Source organism: Thunnus albacares, chromosome 13 (assembly GCF_914725855.1).
Source record: "Thunnus albacares chromosome 13, fThuAlb1.1, whole genome shotgun sequence".
NCBI classification, from domain to species: domain Eukaryota; kingdom Metazoa; phylum Chordata; class Actinopteri; order Scombriformes; family Scombridae; genus Thunnus; species Thunnus albacares.
In genome coordinates, this window is record NC_058118.1 from 9,369,721 (window position 1) to 9,391,501 (window position 21,781).

General features: G+C 39.0%; 1 protein-coding gene across 7 annotated transcripts in view; it reads right to left on the bottom strand.

The window, feature by feature from the left end:
• Positions 1-16,451, bottom strand: part of LOC122994949 (unconventional myosin-XVIIIa-like) — a 56,562-nt gene extending 40,111 nt beyond the window's left edge. For 2 of the 7 annotated variants that reach the window (XM_044369773.1, XM_044369767.1), the window contains exons 1-17: positions 16,347-16,451; positions 13,466-13,717; positions 13,289-13,312; positions 11,894-12,694; positions 9,858-9,971; positions 9,629-9,700; positions 7,747-7,800; positions 6,823-6,910; positions 6,322-6,428; positions 6,066-6,242; positions 5,693-5,903; positions 5,442-5,584; positions 5,106-5,206; positions 4,855-4,918; positions 4,303-4,447; positions 1,300-1,470; positions 373-463 (exon numbers count right to left, since the gene is read on the bottom strand). In XM_044369773.1, the coding sequence (XP_044225708.1) occupies positions 373-463; positions 1,300-1,470; positions 4,303-4,447; positions 4,855-4,918; positions 5,106-5,206; positions 5,442-5,584; positions 5,693-5,903; positions 6,066-6,242; positions 6,322-6,428; positions 6,823-6,910; positions 7,747-7,800; positions 9,629-9,700; positions 9,858-9,971; positions 11,894-12,694; positions 13,289-13,312; positions 13,466-13,504 (2,402 nt within the window). In that variant the 5' untranslated portion in view covers positions 13,505-13,717; positions 16,347-16,451. Of the gene's footprint in view, positions 1-372; positions 464-1,299; positions 1,471-4,302; positions 4,448-4,854; positions 4,919-5,105; positions 5,207-5,441; positions 5,585-5,692; positions 5,904-6,065; positions 6,243-6,321; positions 6,429-6,822; positions 6,911-7,746; positions 7,801-8,812; positions 8,840-9,628; positions 9,701-9,857; positions 9,972-11,893; positions 12,695-13,288; positions 13,313-13,465; positions 13,718-16,346 lie in introns of all 7 variants that reach the window. The other 5 variants (XM_044369769.1, XM_044369768.1, XM_044369772.1 and 2 more) reach the window with 5 other exon arrangements.
• Between the last annotated feature and the right edge of the window lie 5,330 nt (positions 16,452-21,781).

Below are 21,781 nucleotides of genomic sequence, written 5' to 3' on the forward strand. Positions count from 1 at the left end.
TACAGGGCAAAATCACACACACACACACACACATGTTCACAAACATTAGCATTGCAGTACGTTGGACAATATTTTATTGATTACATTCACTGCATCACCCCTAGCTTTAACCTTAGTCTCTCCAATACATCCCAACTTTAACCCTTACTAAACTGAATCCTCATTCTATCCTAAAACCTAAGCCCACTGGTAAAAGCCAAAGAAATTGCAGAAATGTATTTTTTTTCAAGGTGCCAAGATTTAGAAAGATATCCACCGTGTCAAGCTAAATTAAAAGGAATGTGTATAAAATAATGCATAAGCCAAAAACATGACATCTTCAATTTGAGGAATGATACAGCTTCAGTAAGGTACTGGAGCAGAAATACTAACCGGTTTATTAAAGAAATGAGGGAAGTGAAGAGTTCAGAGTAAAGCCCAGATGCCATGGCCTCTAAACACTCCATAGCTGTAGCCTTGGATCCTGGTATGAAAAGCAACCACAGACACAGAACGAATCAGAAACAGCCAGTTAACAACAATATCTCCATCAACACGGCAACCAGTTGAATTACATGAAAAAACACTTTGTAAGCTGTAGATGCTAGACTAAAACTAAGCTCACTAAATTTTCTTCTAAAGGATGTGCATATTTGAGCATATTACGCCCAAAGGCATTAAGTATTCAAATTGGGTCTGAAATTGTCTCTGTAAAGCAGTGTTATTGAGGACTCAGGTGTTTCTGAATTGGTCAGATCAAACAACACATACTCATGTCTGTGCCTCGCGGCAATGGCCACCTGTTAAGCTCTCCTAATTCATTCCACTATCTCACAAAATAGTGAGTTCATGACACCTGGGGGATATTTTCAAGTGTGCACACATCTGTGACCGTGGATTCATATTTGAGGGGAGTGAAAGATGAAACAGAGGTCAATCCTATCCATCCCTACTGTGATAGACTTTTAACTGTATCCTCATGTCCTTCAAAGTGCGTTGTGGTCTTGATGGAAGTGAGAGGACCTGCACATGTGAAAAATCAATGTGAGGCAATTATGATTTCAAGGGCAATGAATGAAGAGTGGATCCCAAATTGCTTGTCCTGACATAGTGTGTGTACTTATCTGTCAATAGCCATTGTAAAGCTGTGGTATTCATTACTAAGATAAGCTTTACTTTCTCCAGAGCATGCAATTTCCCTCAGGTGATGAGCAGAGGCATGTATGTGCACGTGTGTGTGGAAATAGTGAGAGAGTGACAAAGAGGAATGGGGGGCAGGGGAGAGACAGAGACTGTTGGTAAATGTGGTCTGTAGAGTACCTGCGTCTGCTGTGCCATTTTCGTCAGAAGCCTGGCGGATGGTGCTGGCTCTGGGCAGGGTGCCCTTGGCCTGGTGCTTGAAGATGGAGGAGGAGAGCTCCTCCAGGGTGCAGCCCAGCAGGTAGGCTGCCTTCTGGGCCCACTCATGACGTGCAAATTGTTTCCTGCCAGCTGAGACACGTGCATGAAAACCTCCATTAGCCCTTCTGCCAACTACCCCAGGCACAGGGCTAGCCTGGTAGCTTTTTGACAATCCTGTCTATGACAGGGTATGATTATGACTCTGGTCAAGCTGACACTGACACAGCTGGTGAGACCATGCACTAAAAGCATGCTCAAAATGTTGGTGGCTTGAATATATTTAATTATAGTTAAGGAAAAAAGACATATCCACTAGCATCTTCAGCTAAAAGCCTCAATTGTTTTACATTTAAATAATGTGTATGAAGTTAAGTTAAGTTATAAATGCCCTTTTTATCATCTTGAGAACAAGAGCAAAACTTATCATTAAGGAACACAATTCATTTATTTATATGAAGACTCTCTGTTGGAAAATACAAGTTTCTCTTTAATCTAGTGGCTGAGTGATAGAAACATGCAGATATGAGTGAAAACTTCAGTTTTAATCCACCATGAAGTGGTATCTTCTAAGACTTAAAAATGAACTGGAGGATTCACACAGAGAGTAGTGGGCTCTATCTGTTCCATCAGCCCTGCAGAAGCCCTGTGTACTATTCATGATGATAAGCAGCATGGTTGTAAAGACAAGCAAAGACATTCAAATATTTGCTTTGATAGATATTTCCCACCACAGTCATTTAAATCCCAGTTAAACATCAAAAAGAGGAAATGGGGTTAGCCAATGTTACTGAATCAAACATTAATGAGTGTGTGACTCTTAAAGATAAATAAAAAAACTACATATATACAATATCTGCACTTAAAAAGCATCCAGATTAACTGTGTAGTCAGCTTTTTTCTATCTACACTTACTAGACATTAGTGTTGTCAGTACAGTATACAAAGCAAGTTCATCTCAGGTAGTGGTCCCTTTAATTAGTTTTAGTGGATTAGAGATCATTGCTGCCCTCTTGTGTTACACTATGAAGCTGAAAAATCAACATATTTTCTATAATAAATTTTTTAATATAGATTTGTATGAGATAGTGAAAACATAAACTAAGTCCTTGCAGCAAAGACATTTTTTAATGGCACAGAGTATTTTCATGAATAAATTCAATATTCCCTCAGACGGGGAAACAGAATCTAATTGCCACCAATGTGTCAACTCTTGGTCATTACTTTTACCCTGTCATGCGTAGTTTCCTCATGAAAACCACTGTGTGTTAAAGAAGAGGACAGCAGTCCTATCAGCACAAGACATAAGTCACACAGTAATTTGCAGATCAGAACAAAGTTGTTTAGGGTCTGTATTCCCAAAAGCAGATGCTAAGCGGGACAATATTCGTTGCTGAAAATTTTAAAACTGTTCCTGGATGGTGTTATATTGCCATCAAAGAGATTAGCAGCCAGCTGGAGAAGATCACTGAAAATAATTTGGCAAGCAATTCTGCATAAGTGACTGGCAGTGACAGTGTGGACAGAAAGTGAAGAATGAACAAAATACAGAGCAACTGTCACTGCTAATATATGTTCCTTGTCATTTGTATATTCTATTATTCTATAGATATTCTGTATTTACTAACAGGTTATAAAACAGAGAAAGTCAGACATCATGTTAATTGATTTGCAGTTCAATGCTCCTCAGACAAAAACATTTGTTGTAAGATAGTACAGTATCCTTCAAGTGACTTTGCTAAATGTGCACATCAGATGTGCACCAAAGAGAGCCAAGTTAAAATGTACTATATATACAGAGAATTCAAAGCTTAGGACTTGTAAGAAGTCAACATTAGATGTAGATACAGTGAATACCTTTTAAAACCTTTAATTGAAAAAATGTAGATAATTCCATTCTTGAAAAAGCCCAACTATTTTTAAGCAAGGGCCTTTCAAAAGTATGACTAATACTCACCTCAACAATAATAAAAATCTTTTTGACACATTCAGCCTTTTCAAATGACAGATATCTAATTTTAAAATGAAAGTCAAATACAGAGAGAGGCAGTTCTATTACTTCAGAGCAAAAAAACAATCAAATTCTCTCATGTTAGGTTTCATCACACAAATAGCTTCAAAGACAGAAATAAATCCTTGTGTTTAAGAGAACTGCCGTTCCTTTTAGTCCTCTGATGCATTTGTATGACAAGATAAGATGTTGTCAAGACTTAAGGCCAAAATTAGATGAGTGTTTTTTTTTCTGCCCTAGAACTGCAACAGTTTCCCAACTGAAGAGAGGTAGTTTGCCAGAGATTTCAGATGCTGTGGCTGTAGCACAAACACTGCTTTTGTTTATTTAATATGGTGATTCAATAAGGTTTAATAAAGGAAATCTGACACAAGCACAGATCTAATGAATGATCATACACATCATCTGTTGTATATAATCATTAACTGCTGTCCAAACTACTAGACCAAAGCCTGCAGGCAAATAAACTTTAATGATATGTCTATATGAATTTTACCGTTTTCAGAGTTCTCATATGGAAATGCTATCAGTTCTGAAACAGCAATGGTACTGTAATGACTGCTGCTATAGTAACTCAAACTGTTCCTTCCTTAAATTTTGATTTTTAACAATAGATCAGTGCAGTAGAGCAGTCTAACAACCTGTGCACACCTCTTAAAGTGCAAATGCATAATTCAGTTATCTGGATTACAGCTGTCTTGCATCATGCAGAAGATATTACCTACAGTGAGATAATGCAGGCTCAGGATTTGTGGCTAACAAATTTTAGCTTTTTAATAATGTACTGTAGTGTGCAATAATAGCCCTTAGCCTCTTTGTTACTGGTATGTGGTATTTTATAAATGACATTATCCTCACAAATAAGTGATGCAGCTATAGAATGGTAAATCATTTGGTTAGTTCAGCAATCTTACCCTTAGTAGCTCCTGCAGCGCCAAGATGGTAGATGGCCCCAAGGACAAGCCAGAAGGCCCTCTGCTCATCAGCACTGATCCCCAGAACCTTCATGGCTGCTTGCAGCTTGGAAAACTGCTGGCAGGCCCGCTGCTTATCCTCTGCCTGGCAGCACATACAGTATATTCAAGAAAAATGCAAAAGTGACCTAATGCCCCTTTAAGTTATTACAACAGATATTAAAAATCAACAACCTGTCTTAGTAGTTTGTTCATTCATGACACTCTGCTGTGTGACAGTTGGTTTCTAGCATTATGCACAGATAGAAGACCAACAACTTAGTTATAAATTGTTAGTAGGTTTATTACATGGCTGATGAATTTGAAAAGATAATAAATGTAATATCAATAATCTGAGTTTAAGCACTGGTGAGCTGGTGCATATCAGTTGCACAAAGATTTTCTTTAGCTATTTAAGTGTGCTACATGACAACCAGACAATCTGCATTCATATAAAAGTAACATTAAACATTCATCTTTATAACTGGTAAAAATAATAATTACCATAATTACCTTATTATGAGGCATGATTCCAAAAGCATTGTTTTCAGCAAAGTGGTTGAGGTGCAGCTCAGTTCTGATGAAGAAAGTCTCAGTGAGAACACAGAAGATGTCTTCATCTCTCATGTCCACTAACGTTACATCAGTAAGACTTGGGGAAAAATTAGCAGCATTCTCCAAAAGCAGTAATATATCATTGCAATATATCAATATAATAAATTCAGTATTGTGTGTGTAATTGGCATTATAGTACTAATCCTTACCTAAGAGACGTATCTACACCAGCCATTAGGTAGTAAAAGACATTAAAAGCGGACTCTCCTTCTGGTCTTCTTGTCACCCTCATCTTCTCCATAAGCATGGTCTGCAAGGCCGCACCAGAACAGGATATTAGCAAGACATAAAATAACATTTATTATAGGCAGTGCAAGTACGCATAATAACAAAGGCTGCTGAAGTTTGTTGAATTTCTATACTATTTTATGATATGTTGTCTGAGATCAGAGCAGATGTGCATGAATGGAGTGATAGATTCAGCAGTTGACCATCAGCGACTTAAATGAATAAATAAATAAATACATAAATGTGTTTATTTGTACCTGGATAGAGGCTGAGGTCACCAGGCCCGCCTGGTCAAAATCCAAGGAAACAATATGGGAGAAGCGACTAGCATTGCCATTCATGCAGGTAGATGCATTCCCAAATGCCTCCAAAACTGTGTAGACTGCCTGCCATTTCTCTGCTACAGAAAACAAAGAGAAATCCATACAGTCATTTTGGGGAACTAAATAACACAACAATCTATTTACTTTTTGTTATTAGTTTGGAGATTGGATCCTTTCCAACTTACCAGAAAATGTTTTGTTGGTGCTCCCAGCAATGCTGATCAGGTATTGGATGATGTGTTGACAGTTTGTAGTCTTGCCGCTACCACTCTTTCCCAGCAAGACAACGGACTGATCCTGACGAGTGGTCAGGAGGTTCCTATAAGCAGACTGTGCCATGCTGTAAATGTGAGGGGCAGTGTCCTCCCTTCTGCAGCCCTTAAACATTTGCATCACCTGGCAAAGACAAAAAGTAGAGGTAGAAAGAGGAGGACAAAATCAAAGAGAGGTGGTTATATATATCAGATAATATCTCTTTATGTTAATTTCATTCTGATTGCACCCTTGTACTCTACTATTCCATAAGAGATATCATTATATGCACAGACTGCAGCCTACCTTCTCAGAGTACATGGAGGGGGCGCTAATGGGGTTAATGACCACCATGCTGGGCCCAGCGTGGGTGTGCACCAGGTTACCACCGTACCGCTGCCGCAGGGAGTGCATCACGCTCGACTCATTCAAATACTGAAGAGAGGCCAGGTCCTCCACTCGCTCAAACATCGGAGGGTTTGCCTAGAGTTCAAAGTCAGAGGTGGTCACACAGTGTCATCCGTAATTGATGAGGTTCAGAGTTGATTTGATGATTAAATACCTTCTCTACATCATCTTCATCCACATCCAATAAAGATCCATCACTCTCCAGACGGATTTTCACCTTCCCCTCTGGCAGACTGCCTGCCTCTGTCTTCAGGAGAGTTGCTGCACAAAATGTGGAGTTAATTTATCATGACATATGATCTCGACTTGGGTGCAAAAGCTTCATCCTATCTTACATGTCTGATAATGTGTGGCAGTCGTATCTCTTTTAATAACGTCTAAGCTTCATTAAAACTAAACATGCATTCAATGTTGAAAATGTGGTAGTGGTAGTGGAATAGTTTAATTTTATACAGCCTGAGGTAAAACGGAGTAGTCTAGTCAGTTGCCCTCTTTTAACATGAAAATTCCAAAAGCATGTTCTATGCCTCAACAATCCACCTCTATGGTACTACAGTAAAATGTCACAATGTCATGACAATTTTCTTTAAAATACTAATGTACAGAAGATACAAAATATACATACAGATACGTAAATGCAGAAGTTTTTACTAACCCAATGAAAATCCATCCTTGTGAACCAGCCATACTTTTTCAGTGTTGTACCAGGCTTTCTCTGCTACTATCTGCTCTTCAGTCTTCCCCTGTTGGAACAGGTTAACAATCAGGATGAGGAAAAGATTTTCTTATTTAAAGAACTACGGAACATTACGAATTGAAGAAGTACATTAGCAATGACAACTGTTGAATTATTAAATTAGATAATTGCATAATGGATTGATTTGCATGCAGCATACATTCATATAAAAGAACTGAATTCATTGGGTGGAGGGCTTCTTTCAGAGTAAAAACCTGTATGAATTTGTGTGAGTTGGTTTCTTTTCATATTTCACCCCCAACATTTACATCCATTACACACCAGCCCTCCACAGATGAACTAGAGTTCCCATGGCTTCCCTTTTAAAGCCCCTTCCAGAGCTCACAAAGTGTGCATTGAACTCATTGAGAGTCCATTTGATGTGTTCACTAAAAAGATGTCACAGATGACACATTGCAAGCAAGTACATCACATTGAGAGAAATACATGGGTTTAGAGGGATTGCACAGGGATACACCTAAATAATTTTAAAAACAGAAAACAACCAACAACTAAAGTCAAGTGTTTGGAGTGAGTCATGCATAGAAACACTTTGGGTACACAGTACTGAGACATGCAATCAAGCTATCAAAATAAAGATTGGATAGCTGTACCGAGACAGCATATTTTTGTCTTTTCTCCCACTGGTTAAGAAGTGGGAACAGTTAAGGGTACAGGCAGGGCCACAGGGAAGATGAAACCTGGGATTGCCTCAATAACTACAAGGCCATCCTCCCACACCACTTTACTAGTTCATCACACACAAAAACCACAAAACACACATCATTCTGAAACACAGAGGGATGCACCCAGAACTACAGTCAGACGTAGCCATAGTCAAACCTTAGCTGCAGAGTGTGATGCCTGAAGGATGGCCACAGGGTCCACAACTTTGGACTGGAGAAGGGAAGGAGCAGAAATCAACTGAGAAGTCAGTACTTTTAATGATTTGATTCAACAGTCACACATAACATTCATTTGTCATTTCAGAGTGCACAACAGAACGCAAAAATAGGCATAGTGTAAAAACATAACGGTTGGTCACCAACAATTCAGAGTAAAAAATATAATACAAACACCGCACAAGACCTGCAGCAATCCAACGATGCAACAGTAAGTCAAGCAATGCTAGTAAAATAATTTGAGTAATTTGCCATAAAAAATTACAGTATTACTGCGTTAATGAGCAGGGATTACAAGGTGCATTGAAGTAGTGTGTAGATCTAGAGGGACAGAATTCATATACTGCCATTTTATTGTCACAATTTACATGATCAGTTGTACACTGTAAGGGATAAATGCAGGGCACCATGCAGCCAGTTGTAAAATGTAATGTAGTCGATGCTAATGAACTGAGATATATAGACGGTACTATAATAACACCAAGATATAATGTAATATATGTATCTCTGCATGGGAAGTCAGGGATTCCTGCAGTTTTTCAATTCACAGAAACACATGTGGAACCCTATCTGAAAGATATCTTAAATAACATATTTGAGAAACTGTTTACTGTTGGATATGACTACATATAACATATATATATGTGAGAGGGAAGAGCAAAAGCAACAAAACTGAAACATGCAGTATTATTTAAAATAGTCATTATTACATAGCTGCACACTACAACCTGAATGCAGCATTGTTAAAGTTAAGCTATTATTTATCTTCTTGAGACCTCTAAAACCTGTTCCAGAACCCCTGACCCAAATCTGGTGCTGGTTTATGTCAAATTACTACATTCCAGACCCCAGCATGAACCCAGAATGAACCTCAGACAGCCATGTGGGGACAAAGACAGCAGGCAGGCAAAGTAGGACAGAGAGGGGTCAGTAGAGGAGAACAAGCTTAGACTCCAGTACTCTACAGCTGAGTGAGTGCGGCGAGCCTACGGTCGGGCAGGCTGTACCTGAGAGGATTTGTGGCCTCGGGCACGCTGGCCATGCAAACAGCAAAGAGTACAGCAGCAAGTCAAGATCCAATGATCCACAGAGAAGCAAAGAGCAGAGACATAAGACACGATTTGAGACAATAGGAGATCAGAGCAAGAGGGAATGAGAAAAAGTGCTTTTCAGTGCTGCAGACTTTGAGAGAACAAATTACCAGACACATATATTCAAGCACTGCCACAATAATTGCACATAATGCCAATGGGCAAAGTACAGTAGGTGCTCCTCTGCACCTGATAACAAAACTATTAATACTACAGAATGAATAAGAGGAGGGTAATAAGCAGGACAGACACTGAGCTAAAGCTGTTCAGAGGTTATCAGAGGTGTACAAGTCAGCTGCAAAAGTAAAAGGTTTCATGCTGTTGTCTTTTCTGAAACAAAAGCCTCTTACCAATCAATCACATAGCATACAATTTAAGATATCAGATTATATCATAAACATGAACATTCAGGCAACACAAGATATGCTTACACGAGTCCAAGAAAGCTTTTATTTTCTCCCGAACTAACTCTGATGAAATCTCCATAATCTATGGGCTATAGAAATGTCTCTTTGGTCTCAAAGTTTCAGATTTCACACCATGTGGCCAACAACCCAGGGGAACCCTGTAATTGTACCCCTATTAGGACAACCCGGTGTGGACCTGGGTAATTCTGGGACACATTTCCCTCTAGCTGGGGAAGCAAGCAGTTGACTCAGGCTAGTCACATGGTAAGCCTTGGTACAGCATGGCAGATGCAAACCAAACAAATTGAGGGGAGAGAGAAGTTACATTTCCGCAATTTATGGTGAAGATCCTCTTCACACGCTTATGATCTTCCTCAGTGGGAATCAGCTCTGGGGCCTACAGTTGCAAAGCAGGACCAGCAATTGCAAATATGTAGCCAGAAAGTAAAACCAATGATCCAGAGATAATTGCTAATGAAAACTGAATGAGCACATACAAGCATTCCATGAAAAAAATCTAATAGTTTTGAATGTGAGAAACACACACTGTGTACCTTTGCAGCAGGATGAACACACACCTTTTCATTCGATGTAGAATGAGCCTGGAGCAGTGCAACGGGGGACGGCTTACCATTGGGGGCCACGGGGGGACAAGGTGTCTCCATTACCTTTACACAATGTATCCACATATTCACAAACACACATTTTGACAAACAAAGATGCGCACACATGGAAGGAATTATGGGAAGATGACAATGAGGATGAAAGTTATGTTTTAGCTTGGTGTATTTTCTTTTTGACTTTGGATTTAATTTAACACACCCAAAACTACAACCAACTTAAAGGGATGTTTGGTCCTACTAATTTTCCAGTTAATTCAATCAGGAAATGAGTAAGAGAAAATGACTATTAAAGAAAATTGGATCATTAAGTGCTGTAGCAAAAGAGTAATGGTTCAAATAAGAAATTTGGGCTGTCTCATCTGATTCTCATACAACTGCACCAGCATCCAAGGAATCTGAGAGTAGCACCTTAAAAATAATAAATCAAAAGTTCTGTGACATTTATGCTCTGTAATTTTATTCAGCTGTGGTGTGTGGATCAATAATTTTAGTTATGTCCCATAACTACTGTTTGCATTATATATAAAGTTGGGGTTGTGCTGCTAAAAACTCTTTTAATCAAGATTAAATGATTATTGATTCATTTCATATTTAGGTGAAACTAAGGCTAAGGAAGGCCATTACAATGCTAGTTTTTTGTTTCACTTTTTTTCCGTATCCTAATATACTACAAGTTAGAATTCCACAAACCTCCATACACTGCCTAAAATGAAAATTAATTACTCTACATGTCACACTGATATTTTTCCAGGAAGTGTAGCTGTAATTAGTAATGTTATTACTATTACTATTTAACTATTAGTAATAGTACTATGTAACTATAGTAATGACTGATGTCTGCAATTGTCAACAACAGAAATTAGTTATTTTGATGCACAGTCATGATATGTGATTGTGTGTAGTTACATTGAGAGCAGAAAAGTAAATGCACTAGACTTAATCCCTTACGGTCCAAAACCTAAATCTCTCCCTAAAACAGTGAAAAACAAAATATCCCTCTGTGAGAATATCGGATGCATATGTCCAAAATCAAATCCCTGGCTCCATGGCCAAATGCCCAGCTGTTCACCACATTTCATGGACATCTGTTGATAAAATGTTCATATGGCCTGCTGATAGACAAAAAGCCAAAAAACTAAATAACACAACAAAAACATAACCTTGTCTGGGGTACAAATTGAAACTGGGACTATGGAAGCATGTACAACTTTGAAACTGAAAGGAGAACTATAATTCCTATTCTTATCATAAGTCAAAATATAAATATTAAAAATTTAGCTGAAGCTGAATTGAATTATTCAAGTACCAGCTAAAAGCTGAACATGGTGATACATGATTTACTGGGATCCTGGTTCTCTTGTCAGTTGTTTAATTGATATGAACTACAAATTTGTCAATACAAATATCATTTGAATTCTTATTGTTATTCCTGTTTCTTTAAACAGCATCCTAAAAGACTGTTAAAGCCTCAGTGGTCTACTAGCAGTCAGAGCACAACTTCAATGCTCTGCTTGCAGAAAGTGACAGTAATGAGTCACAGCTCAGTGCTCATAGACAACTCCAACTGACCAGACAGAGTGTAGGCCATGAGCACACCCTTATACCCACTGATGAAGTCTGATCATGAGCTGGTTCATGCACCCTGCTTCCCTTCACTTATCCAGGGTGACTTCATTATATCAAGGCTCATTTTTTGTCAGAAAGAAAGAGCAACTTGTGCTTTGGAGAAAAAGTAAAAGGTGTCACATTCAGTTGTTAATGATAAAGATGAGATGGAGTCTAATTATAATACTAGCTGTAAGAAAAAGTCACAATGATCCATAACCAAAAACAAGTCTGCTAAAGTTGAAGATGTCTTTCAGGCTTAACAATATGAGCATGTATATGGGCTGTAATGTCTGTTATTATCACACAGCATGCTCCACCCAGTGGTTAAGTAGCAAACATGCACTTCTTTCACTCTGTACCTCTGGTTTCTTTACAGCAAATGTGCGAGGCTTTGGGATGAACCCTGCAGGAGGAGCCAGAGGGTCTGTTTTTGGAACAGGGATGAAACCTGGTGGTCTTGCCAGAGGATTCTGTTTTGGGGGAACCGGACTGGATTTTCTGGTAGGGATGAAGCCAGGTGGAGGAGTCAACAGATTTTGTTTGGGGGCAGGGATGAAACCAGCAGGCGGGGCAAAAGGGTCAGGTTTGGGAGCAGGGATGAATCCAGCTGGTGGGGTGAGGGGGTTGGACTTTGGTGGTGCAGGGCTTGGTTGTGTAGCAGTGGGCACAGATGTGGGTATGGTATCCTCTGTTTTTTCCACAGTAGGTTTCTCCTCCTCTTTCTCTACTTCTCCTTTCTCCTCCTCCTGCTTCACCTCTTCTTTCATGTCCTCTTTGCGGTCCTGGGTACGGGTGCGAGGCCGGTGCTCCTTGGTTCTACTTCTGCCCATTAGGCTGGTCAGGCCCATGGAGATATCATCCTTCTCCATACTAGCAGCCTTAGTCGTTTTGAGCACAGGTTCTGCTGCAGCGGTAGCCTTGGCAGCCTCAGAAACAGCCGGCTGGTTCTGCTCTTCCGTCCCAGCAGGAACCACACGTCTGACAACTCTCCTCACAACCCTCACCACCTTTTTACCACTAGAGCTTTTGTCCTCTTCTGGACCACCCATGGCAATGTGACTATTGGACTCTTCAGCTGATGATACAGTTGACTTTGGACCACTTCCTGTGTCTAGCTCAGGTTTAGTGACTGCCTGAGGCTGAATACTATCTACATCAGACTGGATACAAACAGAGCAAGGCAGATGACAATAGTGTAGATTATTTCCATGGCTGACGCAGATAAACTGTCAAAGATTTCAACAGGAGGCTCTGTGCTCAGAATCTCAGTATGGAGGATTATTCTGATATATTATATCAGCGAGTGTATTTCCATTTGTCTATATTAAAAACCTCACTCATGCTGGAATATGCAATCAGGCCATTTAATTAAGCATTCTCATTCAATTCTAACTTTGGAGTTTATGGGCAAACTGTTAGCTTTGTTTAATTCAGAAATGACAATAGAAAATAAAGAATCTATATTGTAAAAGTGACAAGTATATATATTCTCTGAACAGTAGTTGCCCTGAGAATAAAGAACCTCAAGCCCTATCAGCAAACGGTTAATTAATCTTTAAGAACTGTATTTGTAATCACCTACTCCCAAATTCACCACATTGCTATCTACCTTCCTAAGACCACGGTAAGGTAAATTGGCTTTAGCTTGCAGAAGGTTGTGATAATGATTAGTAGCCTAATTTGTTTCCGTGCAAAAAACAGTTTGCATCATGTGAATTACTATCCAAAAGCATGCAGGGTGAAAAAACACTTACATCTGGCTTGTTTTCAACTTTAACCTACACAAAGAGAAGCAACACAAAAAAAGATCAAACCACAGATTGGGACCAAAGCTTTTCTCTATCAACATAAAGGAACATTTCACAAATTCAGCAAGAAACAACATGCAGATATGAACTAAAAGGCAAAAAACACAGAAAAGCAAGACTTCCCTTTTGCTCCCAGAATGAAAAGCGTGATTTGTACGCCATGGTAACAGGCCAGAAGTCATGGAACAAGCTGGGCGATGTGGAGAATAAATGTATGGAATGATGAGAAACAGAAAAAGAGACAGCCGGGAGGAGGAGGATGTACTGTGCGGAGTGATGAAGAATAGGAATTTAGGGGTGAGCAGTGGGGTACTGCGAACTGGCTTTCTGCACACAACAGCCCATACACCAACAGGGCAGTGGGACCATGCAGCACTGAGGACAGAAGACATGAACAACATGATGAAACAGACAGCTTGCTTTCTTCATACAAGAGCCATGAAAACACACTCACAAGACCTGTAAAGTATATATTGGATCTTTGCAACATGGAAAGTTTCCCACAGAATGAACACATGCAGAAATTTGCCCCACACCTAAAGATGCTAGAATAGCTTTTACTGCACCCAACACTCACCCAATTAGCTTACTTTTGGAAAGAGAAGTACATTCAGAAATATATGGAAACTAGTAACCTTCTAACCCATGCTCAACATGCACTGATACATATGACGGATGAGTGGCTAATAGGGGGTGGACGATATGACCCTAAAATAATATCATGATATTTCAGGGTATTTCTGTGATAATGATATTCTTGACGATATGACAAAATACTCCTTGCGGGATATTTGGCTCTCCTCATACTGAACCAGTGGTGAAATAACTTGCCTCCTTTTGTTGTTATAGTCTTCTTGTACTTCTTACATATTACCTTGGTTTGTTGTACATCTGATCTTTTGTAACCAAACCACTCCCACACTACTGAAAGTGCTCCCCTTTTTGGAACTAATTCCTCCACTGAGGAGCCGGAAGCAATGTTAATTTTACTTTCAGCCATGCTTGTTGTTGCTGTGTGTAACGGTATGATGTCATCAGATCAACAAGTTGGAATATTGCCATTGTCATTATATGATTTTTTTATCATATTAAAAAATATACCAACATTATCGTGAACGATACAATATATACACCCCTCATGGCTAAAGGCCCTTGATCAAGATAAACTTGTGTCCCTACTTCTTCTTGACTTCACTGCAGCATTCAATTTGATAGATCATACAATTCTACTTAAAAAATGAATTCATTATGGCTTCAGTAAGAATGCTATCAACTGGATGAAATCCTATTTAAACAGTATGTTAATGGCTCCTTCTCTTCTGCACGTATGATTACCTGTGTCATCCCACAAGGGAGTTGCCTCGGACCATTGTTGTTTATTATATACACAAATGATCTTCCCTTAGTGTTCACCAACTCACATGCACACATGTTTGCAGATGATACCACCATCACTGCAGTAGCAGAATCACAAACTCAGTTGCATGAATATTTATCAAATGATTTTAAATGTGTCATCAAATGGGTGGAAAATAATAAATTGGTATTAAATAAAACAAAAAATATGATTAAATGTACTACAAGAAAGAGGAAGAAATTGAAGCCATAGTACTTAATGTATGGCAGTGTTCAAATTAAAGAGATTACACAAGACAAATTATTGGGAGTATAATACAAAACAATTTCTCATGGACGGCTCATATTACAGATCTTTCTAAAAGAGTGATGAAAATGGCAGGAATGGTTGGACAAATTGCAAAGTTTTTATCTAAAGACATTCTTCAGGTAATATTTCATAGTCTAATCTATAGTCACATCAATTATTGCTGTGCTCTGTGGGGCAGTGCAGCTCGAGAGATATGAGGAGACTGCAGGATCACACTAAACAAGACAGCAAGAATGGTCTTAATGTGTGGGTTTGAAAAGGGTGTGAGTGAACTACATATTATAGTGGGATGGTCTGCAGTAGTAGAGCATGTGAGACATTCTATTGCACTAATTTCAAAATTTCAAAGCTTTAAAATGCCAGTTAGTATTAAGGACAAACTGTTGTTAGAACATGATCAAGTTAACATAAGAATAAGAGATAAAAATCACCAATTACCAAAAATAAAAACTGAAATGGGAAGACAGACTTTCATTTTCTGAACCATTAAATTATGGAATTCATTACAATAACTCACTCAAGAACAGTACAACAGTTGGATTGTTGATTTTAAGATTTAAATGTAGTTATCATCACACTATTGTATTGTATCTCCAGTGGGTTTGAAGTCTATTGGTATTATATGTGAACATATGTAGATGAATATGTGTATATGTAGGTACATACAGTATATGTGCCAATGGATATAGATTATATGTGTGTATTTATGCATGTATTTCTATGATAGGTGTGGTCAACAATTATGTGTTAAATCATTTATGAATTATTGTATGCTTAAATGTTTTTAACATGGACTCTTTGAAGATTAGCTAATGGGTCTCCTTTACCTCAGTCAACACACTAAAATGGTTACATACAATGCTGGTCATTTTTTCATTTGTAGTGATGACACAAAATCAATCATTATTATGTAACTATGTACACAACTGAAGTAAGTGTTGCCAACATTAAACACAGCAATATAATTGGTTAGTTGACAAAGGAAACAACAAGCATACTTGGGATTCTTGGGACACATCACTACACTTACTTTCCAAGCAACATGCAACTTCCTCACATTTATAAAATGCCTATCACAACTTTTCGTAAACAGTTTAATCTAGAAACTGGCCTTTTACTCATTGAAGAGTCAAAACAAAATGAGTTGCGCAGAGAAATGTTTCACCATCCCTTGCCCAGCTTTCATCAGTCTACTCCTATAAATAGTTTCAGCTGCAAAGGAGGCCATTCTGAGACGCCATCAGAGCCCAAATGGAACTGCTAAGCAGAGCATGTACACCCTGAGCAGATCACACTGCTCACCACACACACAGTCCACCAGAGGCCTGAGCCCATTACCTTCTCTCTAGGCCTGGTTAACCTTCCAATCTTCACTCCGTCACTGGAGCAGTGCAGTCAGGGCCAAGGGGGGTTAAGACCTGGGTCCGCAAAGAGCACACACTCACTAGTCCAGTGTGAGTGGGAGGGCAGCCTCGAGGGCGGGGTCACAGTCAGCACAGTAAAGATGTGGTGTGGGCAGAGGAGGGGGGTAATGTGAGAGGAGCTGAGCAGGGAGATAGAAGAGGGACAGCTGCTGAAATAAAGGAGGGTTATAAATAGAAGTTGCAGAACCACACCGATTACCACTGCCACTTTTCCCTGCCACTCTCTTCTCCTGTTGACGGAATCACGGAGGGAGTATACCGCATCAGGTGCTATACAAACTTTTATATACCCCTGAGGTAAACACAACTACAATAATGCAATTAAGAGATTGTCTGGTGATAAAAAAAGGTATATGGCGCAGTAGTAAGTGCAAGGATTGCCTACTCCACACAGACATAAAATGGAATGAAAGCTTATTTAATCTTCCATTGCCCTCCAAGACGCCAAGTTAAGTAATTTGTTTCAATGTGAGGATGACACATTATTATTTGCACAGTGTAAGGTCAGCCTGTGAAGCCATTCTCTGCAGTCAAAGCTCCATTTAATTTATTTTTCTTTATTACACTTAGAAAAAGAACATTTCATGCCCGAATTGGCTCCTCAACAGCTACAGAGGGATTAGTCATGTTCATCAGTATGCCTTTTAAACCACAAGAGGGAGCTATGAACCAATGTATTGGTTTCTCTGTTTCACAGAAGGTTTTGCTTAGGCACACGACTGACCTAAATTTAAGATGTTGCACAATGCAGAATGTAGCTCAAAGCAGTGGTTGCAGGACCTAAGCCGAGATATACCACAAATCCAACTAATTTCATGTTTATCTGTACTAAAGTGTAAATCAAGATTTTAAGCATTTTAAAATGAGTCACAGACCAGTCAGATAGGATTTTGCAAATTATACTGCTTGCCCAATCAAAACAAAATGCTTCAAGAGATGGCTTAAAGTGAAAGATCTGTCAAAACTGCATTGCTGTAAAACCAGTTGAGTTTTTTATGTTATTGGGAGGTAAGCATTCAGTTCATTGGTGACGATGAATGTAGCTACACAGGGAAAACACGGAAATGCAGCAACAGGCTTGGCTGGGCATGAGCTAATCCAATCTTGGCACATTCTCTTCCCCTTCAAACTCATTAACAGTTTCATTTATCAAATAAGGAGTTCCTATGAACAAAGTACAAAGTGATAGTAATTGGCTGTTGGATGGTAATTGGATGAACTACCTCTTTCAGAATCATCAGAAGCAAAGTCCAACCAACTTCCAACATTTTTTGTTAGGTTTTTTTCTATTTTAATTGCAATCGAATGTGCTAAAATAGAGCCTTCCTGCAAAAATCTATAATCTGCTATAAGGCATTTCTTCCACACGGTAAGCTTAGAAGTTCACATAATAGCTCTCAGCAGGACCCAGCAAAACCAACAGCCTAGCTGGTCTATCTAGTACAGTTTGCTAATCCCCAGAGTCAGTTACTGGGACACAGCATCGTGTCGGCTGTTTGTCTACACATGGTTAGAGCAGACCAAAGATTAAGAACTCTATACACCATAAACACTGCTGATTCTGACCCAGTTAATTCTTCCCTAATCTCTGCATATGAATGGAGATATCTACTCAGATGATAGCCAATAGTTCCGAGACTGAATCTCCCCATACAATAAAGTCTGTTCAACTCTTGTGTAAACTCTCGTGTAGTGTCAGCTGGAGTTTCACACATTCTTATAAATATGTTGTAATAAAATATATTTAAAATAATATAAGTACATGAATATGACATGCATGATGTATACAAATACAGCATATATTATTCTTAGTTTGTCCACAATATCTGCTATTTCTTATTTATCTAAGCTTTTTTTTTTTTTATCTGAGTTGTAGTTCCCATTTATAAGGGGAGACCAAAAAGAACAAGATGAAGATACAACTGAAAAATCCTACATTAATCTTGAAATAAAAGTATTATATTTATTGAGGGAATGATTAAAATCTCCATACTCTGCATTCCAAGAATATAAGTCAGAAATCACATGAGACATTTGACCAGTGTCCGTGCTTTGTGAACTAAGAGCAGAAATGAATCATGGCACATCAGACTCTGCAGTCCAGCCTTATAAAACTTCAGGATGTGACCCAGATTTTACTCAGTAATAATAAATAGGCCTGAAAATCAGAACTTCTGACTGAAAGTGGGCCACATAGACATCATTTAGAAGCATCAAATTTAAACAGGTGTGATCCCATGAGATTTAAAAGTACTAACACCAAACACTGATAAGGCACACATTCATTGTCTCAATAAAACAGCAATGCAGTGTATCTGTTAGTGGTGACTCTACTAAAAGTATCATAAAACAAACAATGATGCTCTAGCGTATGCTTATGGCTGACAAGTGTCTATGTCTATGTTAACTGGCAGACATGCAATTAGTCACAAAACCCAAGAATGTTGAGCATGTCTGCCTTATTATGACAACCCACAGTCAAATTAGTCACTTCAGCTGACAAACTTAAAGGACCAGTGTGTAGGATTTAGTGGTATCTAGTGGTGAGGTTGCAGATTGCAACAAACTCAATACCCCTCCACCTCCCCTCCCCTTCCAAGCATGTAGGAGAATGTGTGATATCTGCAAAACTCTTGAAAAACGCAAAGGCCCACTCTAGAGCCGGTGTTTAGTTTGTCCTTTCTGGTCTACTGTAGACACATGGTGGAACAACATGGCAGGCTCCGTGGAAGAGGACCTGCTCCCTATGTGGATGTAAAGTCTCATTCTAAGGTAACAAAAACACAACAATTCTTATTGTTAGGTGATTATACACTAATTAAAACATATAAATATTACATTCCATTTGTTCCAATAGATCCCCCTAAATCTTACACACTGGTCCTTAAAAGCCTACATAAGAGGTCACAGTTTGAAACTGGTGTCACTCCATGTGCGAGGAGAAACTTATTTAGTATTAAATATTAAATGTATTTTAAGAATAGAGGGGAGGAAAAATAACATCTGAAGCCTCTATCATGAACCAAACAGCTTTATCCTTGGAAGCCCCCCTCTTTCTAATCCACACCCATGTTACTCTCTACTGACATCCCCCCACTGGAAATGGGGATGATGTAATTCAAATGGGCAGCTTGGGGAGGAGATTACACCATTTGCTAATTTCCTAATGATAAAACTGTGTCTGGTCTGCAGAAAGACAGGAAATGTATGGGATGCGAGATAAGCAATGCAGGGATATTAGATGAAATATTTGCCAACATCATGCTGTTATTAAATGTAAAAAGGTAAAATTAGCTCCTGAAGGGTATGATCTGGGATATTATTGAGATACTAACAGGATCTGCTTTTTTGTTTGTTGATGTGCTTCCTTACAGTATTTAAACAATGTTTTCAAAATGAAAAGTGGTACTGCCAGCTTGGGTTACAACAATGTGTGATGTTCATAATGAAACTATCCAGTTTGAGGGACAACAGTACCAAATTTGGCACCACTGACTTGTTGAGAGTGCCCCGCAAAATAGCATCTCAGCTTGGTTTCATAATGCCTCTGACTAATTGATTTACCTCAACCAGCTGGAAAATAGTATGTCTAGCAGTGCCCCTCCCTTCAGAGTGTCTGTGAGACAACAATAAGCAGACACAGAGGACCAAAGCCCCACTTACACACTGCACACCTGCTCATACACAGTACAGTAGGATTCCCTTATAAACTGTAAAAGTTTATAGTATGAGCCCTCATTTTGCACCTTGTTTAGAGTGGACTTAACACACAGGATTTATTGATCCTCCTCTAGTTTTCAACCAATCTGGTTTTGGTTGTTTTGAGTCTTTTTTTTTTGAACAGACACTGAAATCCTGGCAAAAAAATAAAAATATAACATTGTTCAAATGTATTCAAAACATTTTAAATCTTAGTTTCTGTTGTATGAACTTATGATCCTTATGATCTTTATCCAGTGGTGTCATCATGACATGTCAACTGTTCTGAGACTCACTCACAACACCAGTCATGATCTAAAACCTACGTTAAAGAGCTTGCAGTGAATCAGAGATGACGCTTAAAGCTTTGGAAATGGAACAGAAGGGACAAAACAGAAGAATAGTTGTTCTGGCCTGGTGTAGTGTGGACAGTGGCTGCCACCCAATGGACAAAAGGTTCATGTGCTCAGCTGTGCATATCTGGCCTAGCCACGAAATAATTACATTTTGAACCAGAATAAATGTAAGGCTACATCTAATAGTTATTTCTTTCATAAGAGGAGATCTACTACTACTGACACTTTAAATAGCAAACAAGCAAATGTTTGGGATCATATTCATTTAGTGCCAGAGGCAGTTACGATTGTGAGGGGATTTCTTTTGTTCTGACAGGCAGACAGACTCATGTGTAAAGATGAGGAGTGTATTATGCAGCCTAAAGCAAACCATCTGACGGTACTGTAATCAGAAACCATGTAATAATAAAACAGAAAGTGAAAGAGACAGCAGTCAGAGGGAGAGCAGGTGTTCAACTGATACCAAACCTGAACAGTTACTTTTTGTTCAACAAATGGCTCCTTATTATTGTATTCTCATTGCAGTCCTGCAGTTAGGCAGATTACTGCTGGTCGCCTGGCAACCTCATGGTGATGACAAAACTCCAGGAAGTCACTGTGCCAAGCCAAAAAATAGTCAGGCACGCAAACCCCTGTTAAACCATGACTTCTTGTTTTTACACTTCAGTTACATAAAGCTATAGAGCTTTAGAGGTGCTGGTAGGTGGATTTTTTTACCTTTGGAAAGAGCCAAGCTAGCTGTTTCCCTCTGCTTCCACACTTGCTAAGCTAAGCTAACCGTCTCCTGGCTGTAGCATCATACTTAACAGATAGATAGGATGGTGGTATTGATCTTCTCATCTAACTTGGCACAAAAAGCGAAAAAGTGTATTTCATAACATGTCAAATCATTACTTTAGGTAAAGCAAGCAAACTTGCAAAATATGCTAAGGCATCACATATGGTATCTAACTGTGTTGCAGAGCTCTAGATCTAGAATCCAGATCTTATTATAACCACCTATTAATAGTGCTGTTGGTTCTAGGTCAGCCTCACATGCACAATGCTTTTGCTTTTTGAAATGGCCTGTCTAATGACGATCATCACGCTAAGTTGAATGTAGGACATCACACTATTTCAGTTTCTTTGGCCCTGTTCACACCTGGCATTAACATGCGTCTTGGGTGACTCAATCACAAGTGGACAGCTCTAAGTACGTCAGCTCACACCAGGCATTAGAATGCATCTCCACATGCGTCTCGAGTGACCACTTGTGATCGGATCTCACTTCTTCACTCTATATGCAAATAAACAC